The sequence below is a fragment of the Vanessa cardui genome, chromosome Z (assembly GCF_905220365.1).
Source record: "Vanessa cardui chromosome Z, ilVanCard2.1, whole genome shotgun sequence".
In the NCBI taxonomy this organism is placed as follows: domain Eukaryota; kingdom Metazoa; phylum Arthropoda; class Insecta; order Lepidoptera; family Nymphalidae; genus Vanessa; species Vanessa cardui.
This window is the reverse complement of record NC_061154.1, coordinates 14,121,042-14,147,260: the sequence shown is the minus strand read 5'-3', so window position 1 is coordinate 14,147,260 and position 26,219 is coordinate 14,121,042. Positions and strand designations below refer to the sequence as shown.

General features: G+C 31.6%; 1 protein-coding gene across 1 annotated transcript; it reads right to left on the bottom strand.

Moving 5' to 3' along the window:
- Positions 1 to 6,229: 6,229 nt before the first annotated feature.
- LOC124542840 (succinate dehydrogenase [ubiquinone] flavoprotein subunit, mitochondrial-like) lies at positions 6,230 to 24,842 on the bottom strand. The gene is made up of 13 exons (XM_047120722.1): positions 24,819 to 24,842; positions 23,571 to 23,625; positions 23,209 to 23,412; positions 22,588 to 22,661; positions 18,555 to 18,727; positions 17,547 to 17,702; positions 10,639 to 10,796; positions 9,817 to 9,981; positions 8,746 to 8,945; positions 8,205 to 8,399; positions 7,691 to 7,835; positions 7,060 to 7,295; positions 6,230 to 6,382 (listed from the first exon to the last, which is right to left on the bottom strand). Exons 1-13 carry the CDS (start codon positions 24,840 to 24,842, stop codon positions 6,230 to 6,232), a joined length of 1,938 nt encoding a protein of 645 aa, XP_046976678.1.
- Between the last annotated feature and the right edge of the window lie 1,377 nt (positions 24,843 to 26,219).

Below are 26,219 nucleotides of genomic sequence, written 5' to 3'. Positions count from 1 at the left end.
TTCGACCATTAAGTCGTCTATCTTAAATTTTTCCATTGCGTACGCTGCGTAGTAATCGTGTAATCGTGTAAATAGTTATATTTACACGAATGTACGACCGAATATACATATATGAAATAATTTAAATGACCTCATAAAAAGTCCACAATCATATAATAATATATTATCTTAATAAATAATACTATAAATATTTAATTTCGAACATTATTGTCCCGTACACTATATAATATAAAACAATATTTAATTACAGTCGTCATAGTAACCTGTATAGTAGTGTCACCGATCGGTGGTCGCCGATGTGATGGCGAGACTCGTCAGAGCAAAGGGCACAGCTGTGGACCTCAGGGTTCTGACGTCATTACATATACATTCTTGGTTCTTATTTTCTTCATACCACAATATTACCACTAAACATTTGTGTTTGTATGGTTATCTGATGCCTGGGTGGTACCTAGTTAAGCGGAAAGGCGCAGTCATTTGATGTCATAATTTAATATTTCGTGTATGCGACAGTGTGCTGGTGGCCATATCTTCATGATTGCTTTGTTTTGATTGGTTTATAATTACTTTCCAATGAGCTATAGTACCTAACCTCCAGTCCAGCTAATCGCTGAGCACGGATAGTCTTCTTGGATCCGTAGCTTTTTTTTCAGAGGGCGTAGTAAAAGTTTGAATGTCAGTAAATAAGTAGTCATTATATATTAAACTAGCTGTGCCCGCAACCTTGTAAGCGTTTTAATTTAACAAAAAAATATATTATTGTAGCCTAAGTTACTCCCTATTATATGTGAAAGTCTCTTCAAAATCGGTTCAGCCATTCCAGAAATTAGCCGGAACAGGTAGACAGACAGACAGACCGACCGACAATAATTGTAAAAAATGTTATTTTGGTATATGTACCGTGAATAGATAGATATGCATTGAGGAGGACAGGGCTATTTTAATATTACAAACAGACACTCCAATTTTATTATATGTATAGATTTGGTTTTGACTTAATTCAGTAAGAAGCTATTCCACCACGCTACGCAAATGCCCGTGAATATACATGGGCACAATTTCAACTACAAGTGCACGCGATTATTTGGAATGTTTTCCCGCCTAGAGTAAGATGAATTGTAGACGCCTGTTTGTATAAACAATACTTTGATTTAGATTATTTTATACGTACACAATTATTCTAGCGGCAAGATACGATGGCCGTTTCAACACATTAAAAAGTGATGTGAAATGTAAATTTATTATCGATATAATATATTAAAATCTTTGTTTTTTTTGCAAGTAATTTAATTCAAGTTTTTGTTGCATGTAGTATTTGTTTAAAAAGGTTTAATAAAAAAATATAAAATAAGTTTAAGTAATATATTCGAACGAAATCAATTTAAATCAAAAATTGGAATTAGAATGAATAACTTTATAAACACATTACATACAAGAAATAAATTGATACAAAAAAGAAATCAAAAACAATAGTGGCTAGATTTAATCGGAGTTGTCCATACTGCTGCTTTCACTCTCACTGCTATCGTCACTAACATTAATTATAAGTTCATTTTCTAAAATAGGTATTATCTATTTTCACATTTATTTCATAATCCTAATATTTGTAGTTTAGAAATCACATTCGATAATTTTTATGACTAACTGCACGTAACTATTGACAATAAAGAACAACAATTTGCTCCTTTGATGTAATTATTTATTAAATACGAAACTTCATGATCGGGCAAACGTTAAAACGGCCATCATAGCGTGCCGCTACTATAGTTAACATTAAAATTAACGTAGGTATAACAAACAACCCAAGATAGCATTCAGATGTATTGTCGATCAAGTATATCTATTTATGTATAACAACGATCAGCCTTTAATTACAGTCGTCCCCACAAAAATTTCTACGGTTTGTAGTGTTACGGGCCCTTTTTGTGGGACGCTACGTGCATAGACACGATATTAGCCTCGTCACATTTCAAAGGGACAAAGTTATGGACGAAATCTTGTAGCGATTGTCACTTGAAGCTTTTGTATACCGATGCCTGAAGTCTGGCATGATTGGCATTTCTGAAAGGTTAAGCCTTAAGACACTACTGAGACTGATTCGATTGAAAGCAAAATTTTCCGTAAGGTAATTATTATTCTTCGTTTAAATCGTGTGTCTTGACAACTTAAACTAAAGACACTTAAACTAACAGGAGTAAAAGTAAAACTAATTAGGACTATAATTAAAAAAATGGTGGTGTCATTGTGCGCTCATCGGGTTATTTTGCCGCAAAACAGCATTTTAGGGTTGTTATAGAATTAAGGTAACTGTTGTGTTTCGGTTTGAAGGGTAAGTGAGCGGAAGGACAGGTCCATCGATACAAGGAATGATTAATATTATTTACAGCGGCAATGTCTATAGGCGCTGATCACTTAACATGATGTGGCCAATTTGCTTATGTATGTAGGGGAAGGTTGCTATGATTGGACCACTTAACTTTATGACATCATATCTCATAAAATATCATCGACAAACGGAATCCAAATGTTGTAATGTAATGCTATTTATATTAATTAATCATATACAAATTATTGGCAATGTAAGTTGGAAAATTTTAAAAATATACTAAAATAACTTTTCAACGAGGAGTTGCTTTCTTTGGACTTAAAAACATTTGTATTAACGGTCCAATGAAGGTGACTCAAATGAAACACACATTAAGAATTACTTTTATATTCATAAGTTTTTATAATACTATTTTTTTTTTTGTTTTTCTTTGTAAACTAATATTATAACTAACTGTTTAGGAACTTTTCACGAGATCAACGATCAATTGCAATAATTTCATACAGAAAAAAAAAACATTTATATTTAATTTCACACAAATTTTCATACGGAAAATTTAAACAGACAAAAACATTTCTTAGAATATATATTTCTTAGAATAATACTACTAAGTGAAAATAATTAATTCGCTAAGTTTCTTTGATTGGACCGGTCCAATAATGGCATCACTATAGTGGTCCATTGATGGCAACTAGGTATATCAACAGAGCGAAAGCGTGTATTTAAAAATATGTAAAATAAGGTAAAAAACTTCATCATCTCTATAAAAGCAGATAAATTTGCTATCCTGATGTATAACAATCATCAAACATGAATAACTACAATGCTATTTACATCAGTTTGTTGATGGCTCGGTTTTTATATCACGGTCGCCACTGACATGGATGTACGCATTACTAGGTGCCACATTTCGCAAGCGCACTGAGTTTTGGCGGATGGACAACGGGTGTGGTACTGTTGCCTAGCATCGTATTGAACTGGTCAAAACACGCATAGTTTTTGAAAGAATTAGGCGGTCCAATGAAAGAGCCGGTCCAATGATCGCAACCTTCCCCTATAATCTATAACACAGCAATGACGTTAGTATTAAAGTAGATTATATTTTCTTACAAGCAATACTATATGATGACTAAACATACCTATATAATGATATTATACGCTTGGCCCTTGGAGTAGTGGTGCAAAAAGCTTCATCAAAAGTATAACACCTCGCCTCATTGCCTCGACTGGTGAGGAGGGCTGGTTCGTTTTTTGCTCAGAGGATCGGAATTGCGATTCAACGGGGAAATGCTGCTAGCAATCTTGCCACCATTTCACGCGGTCAAGATTTATACAGTAACTAGTTTTAGTTCATATTTGTGTATATTTAAGCATTAAATGTTATTAATTCTTATGTTAATAAATTAAAATATAATGATATCAATTATTACTTACTAGATGAAAAAATGATCTGCAATAACTATTTATATTCTCAAATATGATATGATATTTAATAACAATTGTATTTTCTGTCATTTAATTACTCCCAAAAATCGTTGATTTATTTGAATGTGTCGGTAATTTTATATCTAATATATTGTTTGCAATAACAATTTTGTTTCAACAGGGCATCATAAGACATACCTCATTTTATATAACAATGTGGAACAGTACTATACTTTTTAGTCCTAAATATGTATGTGCAACACGCACTGACATCAATTTTCAACCGACTTCAAAAAGGAGGAGGTTATCAATTCGTCTGTATTTTTTTTTTAAATAGTACGATAAGTGTTTAATAGAAGTGTGGTATACACTTCTTGGCTGTGGAGGGCAGTGGCGGATTTATAAATTCGCCGCTAGTAGCCTATTTTTGCCGCGCCTACTGACTTTTGAAATTCAATACGTTTGTTTAGTTCACAATCATATTTATTACATTTATTCTTAAATTGCAACTTTATGATTTGAGTTCTATTGTCCTCATTACATCGGCTTTTTCCCGTTATTAGTATGATTAATAAACTAGATGATATTATATGATATGATATTTTTTATTTCTCTGAGATAATAACAAACTTGGGCAAAATTTGCCGCCCCCCTAAATCTACCGCCCAAGGCTCCAGCCTACTTATCCGATTGGTAAATCCGCCACTGGTGGAGGGTAATGCCAATAAGACAATAATGTTGAAATAAAAAATATAAAATAATTATGACAAACTATGTACATCATTCAAGATAGTGAAAATGTAACAATATCTACTGAAAACTTACGAGTTCAACTCATTGAATACAGATGGCGTTGTAATCGTTTCTAAAAATATTAATGTTATTTTTATCACTGGATGGTTTCAATTTTCAAGTAGTGTTTCTCATAACACGATGAATGAATTAGCCGAAGACTTATGTTTGTTTTTAATTATTAAGGTACAAATACCATCTTCCGTCTAAGCGAGGAACCACGTTGTGACTACACATTCTTACCTTTAGTCATCGTAAGACAAGGGAAAATATATAGATGTCGCTGCTAACACTTTTTAATTGTTAATTACCCGGTTAATAAACTTTCATACATTAAAACTCAAGTAAATCAGTATAAACATTAAAATTTAATCTTAAGCAGAAAATCTATTAACTAATAATAATAAAAGAATAAATGTGTTGTTAAGCTTTTTAACATACTGTCATTGTAGTTTAATAGAAAATACATAGATGTCGCTATTAGGAATTACGAGCGCGCGCATGTTTTAAAAAAAATTGCAACAGAAAAATTGTGCAAGAGTAATCATATAATTGTCATATTGTTAAAACTTGAAACTTCTTAATAACGCTTAACACACTGCCTAGACGATGTATTTTTTAAAATGAAAGTAGTAATTACAGAAGCAGACAGTAGTAGGTACAGAAGACTAAGATTTGTGCAATATATTTTGAGGTTTAAGTGTTGTGCTGTTATTCTTGTACATATATTATTCATATGAATATTCTCCTAGGTCTTTTAGCTATCCAATTTAATTTAAAATTGATCTTTTTAAGAAACTTCAATGATTTTGCATAAAATTGACAAAAACTCTTACTTCTAACTTTTATATATTGGTTAATCTTAAATAGGTACATTGAAATTAAGTGAAATAAATTCTGATTAATTTTTAAAAGTAATTAAAAACGATTGTCAAAGAAATAATTTACCTTTATGTTAATATTGAGCCCCAAAGCCGAGCTGTCTCAAGTTAAGTTTCCAATTGCAATTTATGTTAAATAAAAACTCAACAGTAAATTATAGTAATTCGTTTCGGAAAACTATATTTTTACTATACTCACTATTAGTGGAAGCACTTTGTTATTCGTCGTTTGAGAAAACGTCGTCATCATCAGAATAATTTTTTGCATCACTCAAGTTTCGAACTCCTCTATATCACTGATAATTTATTCTCAATGATAGCAATAATAATTGCCCATTTTCTAATTGAAGTGTAATTTAAGACGACGGCATTATTATATAATCGTTTTCGACCGACGAAAATAGAAGTTCCAGAGACTTTGTTGTGATAATATAAAGAATATGTTGACTGATATGTTGACTGTAACTGTACTGTTATTGTCGTACTGGGGTAGACAAAAACCTCTGATACACATGTAAAATATCTAATTAGATAATTAGATAATAATATCCCTATCTGTGCAAAATGTAGTATAAATTGTACGGAGTTTGTAATATTGAAATCAATACTTTTGATGTGACTTTCATAAATCAAATAAATTATTATCCATTTTCTCGATTGTTACAGTACACAAAAAGATTTAGACAGATAAATAATTCTGATTTTATTGAAAAAAAAAAACAACATTTGTCAGTAGAGCATTTGTATTTAAATATTTGAAAAATACATTAATTATTTTAAAAAACATTGAAACATTATTTAAAATTTAATAAACTCTCGGTACTGGGGGAATGGTTTCCACTTCATTATCCAACGTCTTATCGATTACCGGTCGGTAGGTTATATCGACTTTCCCAGATTTCAAATCGAGTTTTGACAGGCTGTGTTTCCTCCAATGTTGGTTGATTGGTTTCGCTGTCTATAACAATAACAAACACTGATAAAAAAACCTATGTATACTAATATTATAAGGAATGTTTCTCGTTCTGTCTTACTTGTTATTCTTTCACGACCAAACTGCTGAACCGAATTTTATTAAATTTGTTTTAAAGCAAGCTTGAGCTCCACAGAAGGACATTTGCTACTTTTTATGTCAAACAACGAATGGGGCTGTTCACCCCCATAATGCGAGCAAAGCCGTGAAGGGTATAAATAATTGTGGTTCGGATTTGAAGAGTGACTAATCCAGTGTGATTATAGGTTCAAGCGACATAACATCTTAGTTTCCAAGTTTGGTAACGTGTTGGAAGAATAGTGAATGGTGAATATGTATAACAGCTAAAATGTCCATTATATATTTTCAATTATCATAGTTTTACTCCATTCTGTTCCAAAATAAAGACATGCCATATGTAAATGTATGTGGCAAGTCTGGCAATGATTTTAGCAGATCAGTCTTAGAAAGGAGACCAGGGATCGGCTGAGGAAATGTAGGACATCCTTCACTCAGTTGGACTGATCAATTGAGGAAGGTGGCGGGAACATACGGGTCGACCAGTAAGATCTCATCATTTGGTGTAGCTTGACCAAGGCGCGCATAGATTAATATTATCTAAATAATTATGACGATAATGATTTCTGAGGTTGCATATTAACCTGTCCCTTAGTAGGCTTGCTATAATCCATTTCATCTATTCGTTTTGGAAAGTCATCTCTGAAATGGGCTCCACGACTCTCTTTACGATTGAGAGCACAAGCTACAACTTGGACAGCAGTCTGTAGCATGTTTTGAAGTTCCAAAGTCTCGATCAGATCGGAATTCCAGTTAAGCCGTTGATCTGTCATACGAAGGTCATCGAACATCCTATACCATTTCTGTATCTCAAAGTTTGCTGAAATGTAATAAAAATTTTAGAACTTTGAAGATGGCAATTGTTTTTCAAAACTTGAGATGTCATTTTTTAGTTGAATTTTGACACTTATGTATGGAATTTCAATTTAGATCCATGTTGTAATAATCAAATTAAATATTAACAAACTTTATTCAAGTAGACTTTTACAAGGACTTTTGAATTATCATTTACCAATTAAGTGAAGCTAATAAGCTAATAAAAGGTTAGGTTTATTAGGAATAAATTATACTACTCTTTATTGTATATAAATTAAAATGTTAAAGAATATTATACTATATATTGACTTAGTTTAAACATTATGTACAATAAAATATTATTTTTATATTGGCATATCATATTTTGTTCAAATTACATTACAATTACTAAAGTGTTACCTTCACAGAGTAGCTTCTTGTCTCTGAACACACCACATTTGTTTTGCATAGTAGCCCTCATTGATTCTCTCAATTCGTGTACAGATGTAGAACCATGTAAATTTCGCACCTTATTCAGATTGTCAAGAGCGGGGTCAAAAATGTTCTAAAACAATGAACATTTGATTTAGATCTAGTATCTTTATCGATAGTATCTTTTTATTTTGTGATTCAGAAAAATTTTGTTTCATTATTAAAGATGAACGTGACAATTGTTTTTAAAAAAAAATAGCAATATCTTACTGCTTGACTCCACTCTATCGTTGGGAGTTTGTTTCAGAATGTTCAGGCGAGTTTGAGAATTAGAGGAAATGGATTCGCTACATGTAAATTTCACGATACTTCCTTCACAAACGAGCAGGAGATGTTAATACGTTTTAACCACATGACAAATCAACAAAAGATTTCTATTGATGTCGAAAGCCTTATACAGGCCAGCTGTAGTATATTCACCAATTGTAGTTTAAGGTCTTACTTTCTTTAAGTCTGGTTGTTTTGCACCGGGATTAGCTATTTTAGCAATGTTTAAACCGATTGCTTTGCCAAAAACAACCACATCTAGTATAGAATTTGCTCCCAAACGGTTGGCACCATGGCAGTTGCTTACAGCTTCCCCCGCAGAATGAAGACCACAAACAACCTTATCACATCCATTTACGTGAATTAACGCCTGAAATTATAAATGTATTTTTATAAAAAGGACAATATTGTGAAATCTATAAATAAAATAACAATTAAATTCCAGTCAGAGTTGTGTAGAGCAAAATAGAAGAACAACAAGAAGAACTATTTGTTCAAGTGAGGCAGAAAAATAAAATATTTAAAATAATTTAGACCAAAATGACATTCCGAATCACTTTATCTAATTCAATTTGTTTAGCCTCCCGAAAGTTGTGCATTTCTATAATTTAATTTGCATGACAAATTTTTGGAGCACTCCTTATGATCTCAATTTGGCCTTGAAAAAAAAAAAAGATTCAAAAGCAGCTAACTAATTAAAATAATTGTTAATGTACCTCTCCTTTGTAATTAATTGGTATGCCACCCATTGTGTAATGAACTGTCGGTACAATAGGAACAGGCTGCGTGTAAACATCGGCGCCCGTAAACGTCCACGCCGTCTCAGAAATACCGGGAAGCCTTTCTCGAATTACTTCTGGGGGGAGGTGATGGAGTTGAAGGTATACGTGGTCTTTCTTCGGTCCAACACCTCGCCCTGAAAATTGTAAAGTCTAATATTGTGCTAAGCATTTCTTTATTTGGTAAACCATCAAGTGAACAAGTATTCAATCACTTTGCGTGATTTTGTTTAGATAGGTGCCACTAAGATAGCATACGTAAACGATTCCAAGACTTTCGCCAAAGAATCGGAGGTGCCGTTGGTTTTTTAGTCGGTATCTCGAGGTATATGGGCCAACTAGGCATCCTAGGCACCGTCGAGTCATATATATCCCCTCGTATAAATGCTTTATTCATTTTTCCGACAAGATAAAAAAACGTAAGCTCAACCATATTGGTTATAATAATTGTATGTTTTGATTTACTCATACTAATGAGTGAGCTAGTGAAATTAAAAGGTACAAAGTTTATTCTTAATTTCACTTTTTTTGCAATCTTATACACAGAACCAAATAAGTCTTACAAAAATTATTATTTAAAAGCGTCTGTTAGTTTTTAACCTTACATTATTGTAAGGCTACATGCTGTTGTTGTTATCAACAACAGCCTGTAAATTCCCACTGCTGGGCTAAAGGCCTCCTCTCCCTTTAAGGAGAAGGTTTGGAACATATTCCACCACGCTGTTCTAATGCGGGTTGGTGGAATACACATGTGGCAGAATTTCTTTGAAATTTGTCACACGCAGGTTTCCTCACGATGTTTTCCTTCACCGCTGAGCACGAGATGAATTATAAAGACATATTATGCACATGAATCAGAGGTGCTTGTCTGGGTTCGAACCCGCAATCATCGTTTAAGATGCACGCGTTCTAACCACATCTACAGAAATTAAACTTAAATTAGGAACTTTGATCAACTACTGTTGCAGTCTCTTTTGTATTGTATATTATTTGTAATTAATTTATTACCTTGTCGTATTTCAGTTGCGATAGATCTTGAAACAACATCTCGACTGGCCAAATCTTTAGCTTTAGGTGCATACCGTTCCATAAACCGTTCTCCCTCACTGTTAACGATGTAGCCACCTTCACCACGACAGCCTTCCGTCATTAAGCACCCAGACCCATACATGCCTGACAATTTCGTCATTAATATTTATGCTAAACTTTGTTTTTATGAAGTAATTAAATATAAAGCTCGAGAAATTCATTATAAAATAGGTTTAATAATAATAAATCATAAAAAAGCACTAAAATTGTAGTATTTTAACAATAAATATAATAGTTCTTACTTTTTATTTATTTTATCGTGATTGATTTTGTGTAAAGTGATGTCGTATACAAATTTTATTATTTTATATTTTTTTTGTTATTTTAAAATAAATAAATAAATATGAGACAACATCAGATACATTACTCTGATCCCAATGTAAGTAGCTGAAGCACTTGTGTTATGGAAATCAGAAGTAACGACGGTATCACAAACACCCAGACCCAAGACAACATAGAAAACTAACGATAATCTACATCGACTCGGCCGGGAATCGAACCCAGGACCTCGGAGTGGCGTATCCATGAAAACCGGTGTACACAACACTCGACCATGGAGGTCGTCAATATTATAATATAGATATATAATCAATTTTATGTTCCGAAATAAGGAAGCATAGGATTTCATTTTCCATTTAACATATAGCCTGCGGACTCTAATAGCGAAATTTACAGAGTTACACCTATCGCTTCGAGTAGCAAAGTAAGAAAGACGTCATAAAAAGTACATCATCTTGATACCTGTTGGATGAAACTGTATGAATTCCAGGTCCTGTAGTGGAATACCAGCCCGGGCAGCCATGGCGCAGCCATCTCCCGTGCAGGTGTGCGCAGCCGTGCACGAAAAATACATACGAGGGTAGCCTCCTGTTGCTATAACAGTGTTCTTTGCCTGGAAACTGTTACAAACATTTTTATTATTATTGTGTGATATATTTATTGCGAAAACAAGATAAGGAAACACGAAGACAAGTAGTCTTAGTTTGCTGCTTAGAATTTATTTTACTTCAATAATTTAATTGTGAATATTTAAATTTGTGCTTGAGTTTGATAATGAAATGGTGATAGTGAAAAAAATGCATAAGAAAACATGCTTAAGATTGTGTAAAAATATAAAATTATGTATATGAATTAACATAAATCTTTAACCGTGCCATATATAAATATTCGTCTTACTAAAATAGTAATAAATATATACACTGCTACAAGCTACACTGTTGTGTAGCTTATATATGAATGCTGCATCAAAGCCTAGGAATTCAAATTGCGTGTGCCAATAATCATGATATAAACTATGAAAAATATAACAATTTAATAAGTTCAAAGAGTCTTCACGATTAAATTTCTCCCCCATGCTGACGATGATCATGATAACTATGCTACAACAAAATTACTTCTACGAAGTCAAACGAGGTACCACTGGAAATTTAAGTCGAACATATTATATTTATTCGTATTTCTGTTTCTTCCTGATTATGAGTGTAGTCTTCCAAAAATACACGATGTGATCTCATTGCTTAGACAAAAGCACAACAAAATCCCTTCTTCAATTTTCTACGAAGTGATTAAGTCGTACATTAATGTCTAGGTTACCACATAGATTTGGTACTGCATAGTAGATCATTGAAAATTAATAAAATTAATATTTCTTCCTTTTAAAACAAACGATGACTACTCTTTCTTTAATTTGTACTCCGAAACAATTAGTTCTTCGAAATAAACGAAGTAATTTTGTCGCAGTCACGAAATAAAGGAAGAAATGTGTTCTATTCTTAAGACAGAAGTGCTGAAGAAACGAAATAAAACAATACATTTTCAAGCAATAGAAAACTTAAGATTATTTCAAGTAATATAATACTGTTAAACAAACGTTAAGTCACCTTCCTCAGACTACGCAACAACAAAACAGCCTCTTTGAAATAAACGAAGCAATCGTGTTGTATACATAGCCTAAGCCAAGGCATGTGCTCCTTTCTGTGGACACCGGTACTGCTGGAACGATTAATGAACACGTACATATTATAAAACTTTTAACACTATCGATTGAAATGAAATTAAATTGAAGTAAATTTTAAGTAGTAAAAGGTTAATATCAATATTACAAACGACATAATGATGATCTTATGAGTATTCCGGAATCAAATCTTGATTTCTCTTTCCTTAGACTTCGCTATGAAGATATCAGATCTTTGAAGTCAAACGAAATAATATCATCATAGACAAAGTTTACGTCAAGGTATCTTCATTCCGTTTCGTATTTCTTCATTATTGTAAATGCCTGCTAGGAAAACAATTAAACTATTTAAAGACAAAACGAATGCTTCCTCCCAATACAAACGATGATTTATCCACGCTTAAACTTTGCTAAGACAAGAATACTTCGGCAAAATAAACGAGGTGATCTCGTCGTAGCAATAGTTTAAGCCAAGATATGTCTTCCTTCTCTGTGTTTTTTTCAAGTGCGTGTTGTTGCTACATCAATATTATTTTTCAAAACTTGGTTCAATAATAGCCTTTTGACTGTGACAGAATTCAAAATTCACACATTTAAAGATATTTTCATTTTTAACCTTCATATTATAAACGAAAAAAAAATAGCATATATCCATAATGATTTCGATGAATCTTCCTCAGACAGTGGTGACTTCTTCTTGCTTAAACTAGGCTAGAACAATACTTCTTCTTCAATCTTTGAAATAAACGAAGTAATCTTGTTTTTGCCACAGCTTAAGTCAAGATATAATATACTAGTGCTTTGATTTGAACACTGTATAACACGTTTGACATAACATAATACATGGTGACTTCATTCAAGACAACCTTTGAAAAGTATAACATTTAAATGTTAACAGTTAAATGAGTCCTCCTCAAGAAAAAGATGAGTTATCTTTACTTAGGCTGGACTACAACAATGCCACTTCTTTGAAATAAACGAAGTGAACATGTTGTAGCCATAGCTTAAGTTAAGACGGTAGACACTGGGACTGCTGAAACGATTAGTACACAATATACAATATCAATAAGAAATATTCAAATAAAAATGAAAAAGTTAAATTTGAAGACATAAGCAAACATTCACAATTACACAGTTTAATTATATTCCCCAAAAAATGCTGATTTTTCCTTGCATACACTGTGCTACGCCATTACCAAATCTATGAAATAAAAAATTTGATCCTGCCGTAGTAACAGTTTATGTCAAGACAGTATGCACTCGTGCTGCTAAATCGAAGACCACGATATGAAATTTAAAGAAAAAATAATAAATATAACTGAATCCCAGTTCATTTAAGACATACATAAATGGTTAATGTTAATATTTTAAATGACAGAACAAATACATGTTCACAATCATTTTAATTGTCTAAAACGTTCGATACAGAGAGATCGAATACGCCTCGTACAGATACTATGATAGTTTAAACACCCCGTACCGAGAATCGAAGGGAAAGAATTAAAAAATGATGACAAAATTAATACTTCGAAGTGAACTGAAGTATTTGTGTCGTGTGAATAGTTCGAGTCTTTCTTTTCTTTCCTCTCTATGTTTCGTTTAGCAGATGTTTGTTGCTAAAACACGGTAATTTTAAACCTTTAAAACTTAAAATATTTTTACTAAATTAAATATATAATATATAGTATAAATTAAGAAAAGTAGATTTATCAGATTTATTTCAATAGATTAGTGCATTTTCAAAAAACATACGACAGTTTCTCGTTCTTCAAACATTGCTACGATAGAATAACTTTTAGTTAAACGTATATTAAAGTGTATCGTATCGTATCGTAGTACAACTTTAAGTTGAGACATCTCGATTACCAGTAAAAACGAATGCTCGAAAGCGATTCGTACATTTCATAACACATTAACCAAAATATAGTAAACGGATTTTTTAAGTTAGGTAAATATTATGGAAGAAGAATACGCGTAAATATAAACAACAATATAAGCACATATTCACAATAATTTCATCAGTTAATTGAGTCTTCCCTAAACAAATGATGTATTTTCCTTGCTTAGACTGGGCTACAACAAAATCACTTCTCTGTAATAAACGAAGTGATCATGTCATAGCCATAGTTTAAGGCAAGACATTAAATACTGGTGCTTCTGGAATGATCTGTACACAATATAACACGTTTGACAAAGGATAATATATACATAACATTTAAATGTTAACAGATCTGTAAACAATTAAATGAGTCTTCGTCGAATAAATGATGACTTCTCCTTGCTTAGACTGGACTACAACAATGCCACTTCTTTGAAAAAAACGAAGTGATCTTGTCGTAGCCATAGCTTAAGTCAAGACAGGACAATATTACTGCTGAAAATATTCGTATACAATATAACACTTTTCACAAGAAATATTAAAAGAAAAATTTGAAAATACAACATAATATTTATAATTCATGTAATAAACAAAATAATAAGAAGATAATCATGATTATGCAATATTAAATGTAATCATATAAACACATCTCTAAATTAGGATAAGATTTAAAAAAGTGACATACAAGGTTTGATCGAGCAAGGCTTTTTGAACATTTCATACAGACCAACTTCACATAAGGAGTCGACTGATTATGATGTTATTTGCACGATCAAGATGATTAGATTCTTCGCTACACTATCGGTGAAATACTCATTTCAATGTCAAATCATCGTAAGGCTAATTCCTTTTGATGAATGTAACCTTACGATGACTAAACAGTTGAAGTGAGTCAGCGATGTCGACCTGTTATGCGTTTTATATAGTTATTGGTTGCAAGCTGAGACCGCGACCTTGTACCCTTTTGACAATAACAAAAAAAAATCGTAGCCTAAGTTACTCCCTATTATATCAGTTATCTGCCAGTAAAAGTCCTGTCAAAATCGGTCTAGCCGTTTCAGAGATTAGCCGGAACAGACTGTGCAGACAGACAGACCGACAATAATTCTAAAAAATATTATTTTGGTATATTTGTATAAACACATATGCATTTTAATGTTACAAACAGACACTCCAATTTCATTATATGTATAGATGTATAGTTATATTACAAATAACAAAATAATCAGATATTTACAATCAGATAATGAGTTAAATAAGTTCTCTCCTAAGAAGTGATGACTTTTCCTTGCTTAGACTGGACTACAACAATGCCACTTCTTTGAAATAAACGAAGTGATCTTGTTGTAGCCATAGCTTAAGCCAAGGCAGTAGACAATAGTACTGCTGAAACGATTAGTACACAATATATAGCACGGAAAATTGAACTGACAATGAATTAAGTTAAATGTTATGACATAAGTAAGCCCATAGTCTTAAAACAATTTAGCTTCGTTTAAAATTATAAAAATTGAAATTAAATGTATTTTAATGTATATTTCTCGCTGTGATCTGTCTGTATCTAAACTAAACTAATCTAGAATTATCTAAGTTAAAATAAGAACGAGATATTAGACACCTCCTTATGCTAAAATTAATCGCAAATTTATTGTGTTAAAATGTTACAGGGATTGATCTCAATCAATACCTTCATATTAATTATCATGAATTACAATTTCGTAAACTATTCATGAATATAATACTTACAATACGCGTGAGCTAGTTAGTATTTTACAATAAATAATAGTCTCCTCTGCCTATATAAAATTATAGAAAACAGATCGAATGCGCCCTACTCGCAAAATGAAATGGTATGGAGTGGAATCTTATCAAAGTAAATTAAAAATGACAATTCTCGAACGATAGAGCAACAGCAAAGAAGTTCTGAAAAATAATTATACGACTTGGGTAAACGGCGTTACGATTTCAGCAAATTATGAACATGAAAAAGGTTTTACTGGATTGTGCGTACCCTGTTATTAATCCGAACGAAAGCATTACACAAAATTACTCGATAAGAATTTTCAAAACGAGTACATGGAATCGAGGTCATGAAGGTCTCTTAAACGAGGTAATGACGCCACGACCCGATATAGCATCGCCGTCGCGTCTGTTCATAAGGAGGAGTTTCAGACTACATCGCAGGTCAGGATCCGCCTCTCCGCCTCCAACGCCGGGCACACCTCTTACTGTTATTATTTTAAATTATCATAGTAACATTATATCATCGAACTTCTATTTAAAGAATAACAGCCTCAAATTAAATATATAAATTAATTATTTTAAAGCAGATATTAATAAAAAAGTCATCCCTTACCCGGCGCTATCAGCTTGCTCAAGGCGTTTTAGGCATTTTTTGTAGTAAGTATAGTATTTTGCGATATTTTTTAAATGTAATATGTATAAAATTTACAATGTAATACCAAACGAAAATCACGTAACAGTAACAGCACGCAACACAGGACAAAATACTTATAGACGATTGTTTTGTTAAGACGACTTAATAATATGCGTAATAATATGTCTATATAAAAATATTTGACAGAAACTAAACTTTAAAACTTAAGAACTAAGTAATACCGTGTTGTAGTTATACTAAATTTAATAAGTCTTCCTGAAACGAGTAATGTTGTCTTGCTCAGACATGGTTACGACAATGTCTCCTCTTAGTCAGTCGAAGAGAACTCGTCGTAGCCAAAGTCAAAGTCAAGACACATATAGCTTCCTCTTTGAGTTTCTTCCTGTAGTTATTTATATGTCTAAAAATCAACAACAAATACTTACATACTAATACCTATTGTTAATATATAATTAGGCATTACTAAAAATATTTTAAGTTACTAAAAGTTAAAAATAAAATTAATGTACATCGCGCGAATCATTACTGAGGTAAATAATCTTTAAAATATGAATAATGATTATGAAAAAAATAAGTATCAATTAATCGACTGAAGTCTGATGTATCTTGAAACGTCGTCGAACGGCGGATGATCACGATTTACTCTCACTTTAATTATATAAATACACGCTTTTATACTTAAACCGAAATAAAATCGCGTATTCATATAAATAAAAGTAAAAGTTTCATCATAATTCAAGTATTAGACATAGTCTTACAAAAATCCATAAGAAAATATTTATATAGGGTAAACAATATAAGCTGTAAGTGTTGCCATATAGTCAAAAATACCTCAATTTGAATTATACTTTATTGTACACCATAAACAAAAAACAAAAAAAAGAAAGTAACACAAAATTAATAAAATGCAAAAATAGAATATAAAAAAAGAAGTAGATAGTAGAAAAGTGTTGTACAACAGGCGATTTTATGGCTCAGCCAACTTTTCCAGACAACCCAAAATCATCAATCAATCATTTTATGTTTATTTGCACAATAATTGCACAGACTTGTTTCATTAATATGTAAAAAATGTTACACGATATAAAAACATAAACAGTAATATAAAAATGTATTTAAACGAACCGAATGAGATTGTACTGCAGAGATCATTCTCCTTTTAAAAACTATAGCTACGTAGTTTTTTTCATATCACAGATATACTCACTCATATTTACATACAAAACAAAACACACAAGTGTTATGGGCAAGTGTATATACTTACTTATTCCAAAATGGATTCCATTAACCTACCTGGATCAATTTTGATGATTTTCATGACCTGACCTGATATGTGGCACTGAGATCGGGTTTTGGCTTTCTTAAAAACAAAAAAATTACCAGTTCCCAGGCAGTACATAAGACATTATGCTATATACCTGTGTAAGCTGCTGTCATCCATATCTAACGCCAAGGCGCCCACAATAACTTCATCTTGTACCAACAGGTCCAGTACAAAGTATTCAGAGAAAAGATCGATGTTCTTAAATTTTGTCGTGTACCCGTATAAGGTGTGGAGAAGAGCATGTCCCGTTCTGCAAATCATAAATACACTAAGCGCTGATGATATTTTGCAATATGAGCTAATCTGAACTTGAATCATGTTGCTGGATAAACAGCTCACGAGAAGGTGTCTTATTTAACAATGTTGCTGTTGCATATTGGGTATATTAAGTCAAATTTCCATTTATTTCTATGTAATGATATGATACCATATTGTAAATTTATTCACTTATAATTCCAACAGCTCCCCCTCCCCCCTCGAATCAGAGTGAAGGACGATTGTACTTACGAGTATCTTATTGAACGTGAATACGACTTGAGAGAAGTACAAGAAAAAGTAAATAAATAATATTTTATTAACAAATAAATAAACGCGTAGAAATTGAACTTCCAGAGTTAATAGATTTATCTTTAAATAAATCATGATATTGTTTGTGCTATATAAGTATTATTTATTTACTTTTCTATAATTCTCAATAAAAATGTTATTTCTATTGTAAAAATGTTGATACCTAAATTTTAATGGTTACGACAATTGAGCAGAACATTTTTATTTATTATTTCTCGACTATACCATCTAGAAATTACTTGCAGTACCATCTAATCAGTTCGTTGTACACCACCCAAAAGATGGCGCTGTTCGTTTGGCGAAATTTAAGGAAAATAATATCGTCACTCTTGTCAATAGATGGTAGCACTGGTCAATATTATAGCAAAGATAAAGCAAATGTATTAAAAAAATCTTTCGATTTTTTAAGTGGATATATTTTTTAAGTGGATATATTTTTTATGTCAAAATGTTTTTGACATTATACAAAATTGATTTTGTGCGTGAACGTGTTTTTATACATAAAAGTAAAATATATAAATAAAAATGTACTCACCTATCAGCAACAGCACAAGTTCTCTTTGCGATCTCCTTACCGTTTTTGATGGTACCACCGCCGAAGGACCTTTGGTAGATCTTGCCATCCTTAGTTCTAGAAAATGGCATACCCATGTTCTCTAATTCAAAAACGCAATTAGGTGCATTCCTTGTCAAGTACTGAATGGAGTCCTAAGAGAAGAGAGAAATGAATTATTTTCAAATTCAACAAACATTAACATATTTTTAACAGTAACATATCATTTTGAAAACCAAAACGATTGAGTGTATGAGCTTTTTTTTAATTATTTGAAATGGAGTTAGCATACTGCCGATGCATCAACCACGAGAACCAAGCTGCAATTATGTCGCTTGTCTGTAGTTACCAACACTCATTCGTCTTTCAAACCAGATCCAGAAATGTTAAAAATTATTGCTGTTTGGTGTTAGGATATGAAACTACGGACGTACCGCCCATACGGACTTTCACAAAGGCTTACCCCAAGATATCATTGATTAACATCTTCACTGAAGCTAGAAAATTAATCTTAAACGAGAAATTGAAAAAGGCATACATAACAACACTTAAAGAATCGTTATGAGTATAAGTATCCGATCGTTTTTGAGTTACGAGTAACGAAGTGCAAATTACCCATGTAAAATAAAAAAAAACGGAAAAACTAACACTTATATGATATGAGTTGGCAATCTCGGTATTTTCAAAGTTGAGATAATATATCCCAAAACATTGAGATATTTTTTAGTGTCGCTAGTGAAAGTCAAACTATGTTCATATATGTATATTTAATAAATTAGACTCATCCTATGCGGTCCTAAACTAAAAACCAGTGACCAAATATTCATGAAAATTACCAAATGAATGATGCATTATGTTTTGAAAAAGTTTTTAATATATAATACATCATATGACATGACTGCCGGCGATTTTGTTTGTATCTAAGTGTATTTAAACATGTATTCACACCGACACGGCTTTATTAAAACACAACTTCCACAAACGAACAAGCACATCATAATAAGGTATTAAAACGGTTTTATTAAATAACTTTCGCGTAACAAATAACTATTGCATCAAATTTATAACAAACTGAAGCTGCGGCATAACTCGCACGAAAATTGTAAACTTTACACATAGCGCCCAAACAGTCTCTCGCTATTTTACCCCCACGAGGGGTGATAAAAAAACGTAACCTATGTTCTGACTCGGGACTCAAATAATCACTGTAACAAATTTCATATGAATCGTTTTTAGTGCGAAGAGGTTACAGACAGTTCCTTTCTCATTTTTAATATTAGTATAGAGTGCAGATTGTAATAAGGTAAAATCTTTTGTAAAGATATTTTATGAGAGCTTTTTTAAGCGGGTATGGTTTCATAGTCTTCATATTAAAACCTCTATTGTTAATTCTCTTTGATGTATTATAAAGCTTATTTGTATTGTACCGTTTTGTAGAATTAGAGATGGAAATTTAATTATATTGATAGTGCTAATACATAGGGAATACAGGGAGCTAGAGGATTAGGTAGATTATTTGCTTATGTCTCGTTATGTCTGTTGGGATTTAAGTCATGCTTAATGTGAATTGATTTTATCTAGTACATATTGTTCGTACCTCACTGCTAGCTTTAAATAATTATAAATTGGGTTACAGAATTATGATTAATAAACTCAATCTTTGGCTGGTCCAATCCTACCAAAAAAAATGTAACTCTGCTTAATTATAATCAATCAAGATTTTATACGTATTGACAATGATTCCTAAAATAATCATCAATCTAATAATCGGTCGATAATATGATGATATTTATTCTCCTATATAAAGAGCATATAATTCAATTTATTTCTCAGTTAATATTAGGTCAAAATAAAAATCATAAATGAATATTAAATATCCAAATTCTAAACTAAATAAATTTACGTAATTTAACATACAAACGTCGTACGTCAAGAATAATTTACTCTGTTCACATGAATAAATCCTAAATAAACTAATTTTTATAACAAAACTTTACCAAATAATGTAATTCAATTGTACTTATGGAGACACAATATTAACATTAATTTTGTCGAGATTTCAATACTGCTAGCGTCAATAACGTTCCGAATTCACGTAAACGCTTATGAAGTATTCGTGGTATTCAAATTTGGTAATATCAGTTCCAAATAATACGTTAGCGTACTGAATATTGAACGTTGCAGTACAATTAATTTTAAAACCAATATAAGTTGACACGTACAGGTACAAAAATGTATACCTACTTAAGGGTTCATTATATTTATCTTGCAGCAATACCTTCAAGGAAAGAGTGTACTCCTTTTTTAAAGAGAATTACATGAGCGGTAATATGATGAAATGTTAATTATCAAATTACTTGTAAATCTTCATGAGTAAATTAAATGGTTCCTTTATTTGTGAGAAATATGAAGACTACAAAAAAATTGTAATATTTTATATATTGTAGTGTACTGACGGCAAACAGCATTCCACTCATATATATCTCTAAAAAAGTAATAGTCTTAAAATGTAGCCAACACAACCTTACATAATTATAAGTAAATTGATGTAATTATTAAAGTATATATTATCTTTTTTTATATTTTTTTCATTTATTACAACTATATATAAAATTATTTCGACCCTCCCTATCAACTGAGATGATCACATTTATTAAATAATATCAGACGTGACCAATTATTTTCCTACTTTTATTTTCGTAATTGAATTGATAATTATATTAAAACGTTGACAACTAAAATAGTTTATCATTCGATATTTGAACCAAAACCACAAACGGCAAAATATTATTATTGCAAATTGTCAATTAACGAAATATTATTCGTAATAATCGTACGCATGAATTTCAAATATGTTCGATTTCCCTTTATGTTTGTTGCGAGTATTATTCCACAGTAACGATTAATTAAGTCTTTCGATCCTACAAAGACCCACCCGTGTATCACTAATACTAAGCATGCTAGTAGTATTTGTTTGATAATTAGTTTTCACAAAATACTTAACTAGTATGACGTTTATAATTTCAGTAGTTCTGGATGGCCAAAATAATATTATCGTTTTAAAATGATGGTCCAATCTCTCTATCTTTTTTATTGAATGCCCCGCTATCGTCCAATTGTATTCTAATGACAGCTCAATCATATTTAAAATAAGAAATAGTTTTACATGTCAGTATTAAATGCTATGCCATATAAAATAATATTAATTACAGTTTTACAAATTATTGATCAATTAATTACAAGAATAATTGTATATAATAAAGTAAATTCAATAGTCCCTGCTATATTCATATTATGCAATAGTAATGTGATATAAATTATGATATTGAATCAATAAATTATATGGAAGGCGAAGGTTACTCTCGCAAAACTTTGATTGCGACAAACAGACTTGTAACCTTTATTTAAATTGTCATAATTAATGAGGATGTTAAATTGATGGTAACTTGATCTTACTTAATAGAAAAATACATAGTCAATTATTATATATAATTAGGCGTTTATTGGAAACAGGTTAGTTTTTTTTAATTAACATCTTTGGAAAATATATACACTTATATTACATGTTAATAAAAATAGGTAGCTTGTTTATTATTAGGCAACTAGCTTCATTGTATGAATAATTAAGCTTGTTGCCTGGGACATATATACCTACATTTGTTTTTATTTGCGGGTAACATTCATAATACTACACAGTTGTAAATATGATATTCTATTCCCTCTTTTATGAACCTACCTTTATAATTCTCTGTACGTTCGCAGAGAAAGTAACTTCGTTAAGCTCGCTCTCGCGGAATTCCCGATTGTGCAATAGAATATTGAGTAAATAACAACTTTTTAGTTTTCATTTTTATCAAAGTATTCAAGCGAATGCCAAAGATAATAAATAAATATTTATGTTAGTGTACAAAGTGAATGTTCCACTGCTGGTTTCTCTTTGATAAAAATATTTTATATTGATTCCAAAATTGACATGTGTGTTAAAAAATGTTTTGTGTCATTAAATCTATTTTACCTGATCGCCGAGCCAATCGGATCCTTTGACGGTATCATAGAAATGCCAGCGCCAATCATCTTCGTGCATGCTGCCTATTGACAGATGGAAAAATTAAATTACTTTTATAGCATATATACATACATATACATACATATATAACACCATTGGTTTACTCGGCGCACATCAATAAAGCTCTCGTCTCGATGATTCTTTACGTAATCTCCAACAATTATTCCTATATTTCAACCTTGACACGACCATAATGGACATTACACCTAATCATGAAGCACTCACTCCGTCTATACTTGAAAAACCTTTCAGAGGTTTTTCACTTCACCACGTTAAGGCAGACAGGCTGACAGACAGGTAGAAAGACGTGGCGAACGAATTTTATTAGTAGTACCAATGCTTTGATAACTTATAATGTGTTTTACAATTAACTGTATCGTATTTTCATTGGTAAATATGTAAATGACTCGCAAGATTAAGAACGAAGTTTTGAGCTTACTTCACTATATTGATCCATGCAGATTTCCGGATACCACAAAAGTCAAGGGAAAAAGGGACGAGTATATTTAATAAGAACTTTCTAAACATAAATCTGTCAAACGTTTGATTAGTTTCTATGACTTAAGTTACCTATAGATGCATTCATTCCGCCTTGAGCAGCAATAGTGTGTGAGCGAGTAGGAAATAGTTTGCTGACGAGTGCTACGGAGAACTTAGCTTCAGCAAGCCCTATAGCCGCTCTAAGGCCTGCTCCTCCCGCGCCGATAACCAAGCAGTCGTGTTTGTGTTGTTGAATCGTATATGATGCGTTACGTTTCGTTCCTGAAAATACATCTTAACAAAAATCGTAAATCTTAAAACTATTTAAAAATGTACAAATCATAATCGTTTCCAATTATTGAAGAACAAAAAATAATTGAAGTTACAAAATTCGCCAATAAATGTAGATTGCTAAATGAGAATTAAAATATTATTATTAATATAATAATAACCTCTTAAAACTCGCTTTGCGAACATGCTGTTTTGCCATTTCATACACATCAATATCTGCAAACATTTAAAATTAATTAATCACTACATAGAATAAAACAAAGTCGCTTGCTCTGTCCCTATGTCCCTTAGTATACTTAAATCTTTAAAAGTACGCAATGAATTTTGATGCTATTTTTTAATAGATAGAGTAATTCGAGAGAGGAAGGTTTTTGTATATAATACATGGACAATATAGTAAAGGAAAACTGATAATTTTACATATTTCTTATGTGAAGTCGTAAATAAATAAAGTATATAGTATATTTAGTATCAGCATTAAACCCGTGCGAAGCCGGGGTGGGTCGATAGTATACAATAGAGTACAGCTCATACATAGCATACTATTTCAATATGAATACAAATCAGAATAACACAATAGGATGGGACGTTAATTACACGTAAAAGCTTTATGGGGCCTAATTAATAACTTTAATAAAATTAAATGTGGCTTTGTATGTATATATAATATTAACGAATTCAAACGTATTAGTTGATATTTTAATCATATTATAGGTTTAACATTAAAACAAGTCGTGAATAAATGTACATAGTCATTGTTATAATATTACAAGGACTGTTTTGTTTGACATATGTAACGAAAACTCCTAGGAACGTTATCTTACAACACTGTGCCGTACAATAATTTGTTTGAAGTTTCATCGTCTGTAAAATAATTTATTATAATTCGTTTTAAAGTCATGATCATGATTGCGAGTCAGATTATTATTATTATTTTCCTATAATAACAGCCTTTAAATTTTCCACTCCCTTTGAGGAGAGCTAGGAGCACATTCCACCACGCTGCTCCAATGCGGGGTGGTTCGAGTCAGATTATCACTCTATAAAGTCATAAGTCATAGCCATAAAGATTTTTTATTACAATTATTCATCTCCATTCCAACTCCACAACTCTTAAGTTTTGCTATCGTAAATATCAGTACTTTTGAAGGAAGGATAGTTGTAACATCATAATTACAAATAATAAGATATATATCGTGGTAGGCGTTCTATGTTAATAGTATAAAGAAGCTTACATGACAGTGACAGTGCTCTTCATTAAATATAATAATAATAAAATAAACCATAGAAAATAAATAGGTATAACCAAATTAAAAGTTAGTTCACGGTATTTGTAGTTAGAATGCTTAAACTAATTTAGACATTTAATCTTATATTAAAATTAAAATATACTTAAGGCTCATACTTACCCGACTCGATTTTATCATATTCATCTTTATATTGGTTTATACCGAACACTCAAACTACCAATATGTGACTGACACGTTTGTTTACTGTCATAATAGTTTATTTTTCTAATTAATCGAATGACGAGCCAGTACTTAAAGTTAACATAAATGTATAAACACTGTTCAAAGACTTCTTTGTAGTGAAACATTAAAATATTTACAATTAAATTGTAAATCTGCCGCAAAGTGTCAAAGCTATCCATCTATGTCTCTGTATTTAGTCTCAGCTCCCATTGGACGTGTTGCAATAAGTCCTCTTTAAAATTGTGTTAAATTTTTGGTCGGAAACGTTTACATGATGGCGTTTCGTCAACCCAATTTTATTAGGTGGAAGGATGTCCGTTGGACGGTCTGCTTTACAGTTTTTGACAGTATTTGAGTGTAGATTAGAATAATAACGGTTACCGCATATAATATTTAATTTACTTTCGACTTTTCTATACAACGTATTACTTTCTTGTGCACAGATCATGTGAACACTACTCAGCGTATTGATAAGAGACTATAGCTCGCCACAGATTGTCCTTAAATATTTCTTCTTAAAGGATCATTAAATTCCGTTGATCATCTCCCCCTTTTTCAATGTGCAGTCAGAGTAAGAAAATATTTGTCAAATCGTAAACTCTTAGTACCTTTTCAAACTAAGGCAATAACTGAAAAATTAAACTTACATAGTACGATAACTTGGTTCAAACTGGTGTAACATCTTTGGACTAAGTCTTTTATATCAACATGAAACCTTTTACTGGCATAATTAGTCATTACAAATTCAAATTAGATATGATAACTTCTAATGAATTGGCAAAATATCTCTGTCAGTTTCAACTTTTTTCTATCGGTAAAGCGGATTATCGCTCATACTGAGCACATAAAAATAGATCTTAAGGTGACGAACCATTTTTTACCACGACTGTACAGAGAAGCGGTCAGAACGTGATGTCTTTACTAATATATATATTACTATCTAAACATATACGATAAAGAACCTAAAAAATACTTATTATAAATAATCCAATAAATATTATGTACTATGTATGAATTTAGACGTATTAAAAAAAAGATTATCTCAGAGCACCATTTTCCGTGGAACAAGTGAACTAGAAATTATAGAGAGGAATACAAATACCCATATTGATTTGTCTGTGTTTTGCCCGGTCCGATTCGGAATTCACGTTCGGGACCTCAATGTTTTCAATCGTATAAAAATTGTTTGCTCAAAATATATCGATCGACAGATGTGTGCGGGAATCCATTACAGGAACGATTACATTGTTCAATAAAGGATGTCTTTTTGTTGACAGATATTGGGCATTATTAAGTTATATCCTCCTCGTGTTCAAGCAATGTATGTGTTGATGTTCA

What these genes read in the sequence shown, in the direction of transcription:
- LOC124542840 (XM_047120722.1), bottom strand. Translation starts at nt 24,842, where the DNA reads ATGAATATGATAAAATCGAGTCGG. An exon ending in AACAACCAGACTTAAAGAAA is followed by an intron (nt 7,836 to 8,204) that starts GTAAGACCTTAA and finishes TCATTGTTTTAG; the next exon opens with AACATTTTTGACCCCGCTCT. An exon ending in GCAAGCCTACTAAGGGACAG is followed by an intron (nt 6,383 to 7,059) that starts GTTAATATGCAA and finishes TTATTGTTATAG; the next exon opens with ACAGCGAAACCAATCAACCA.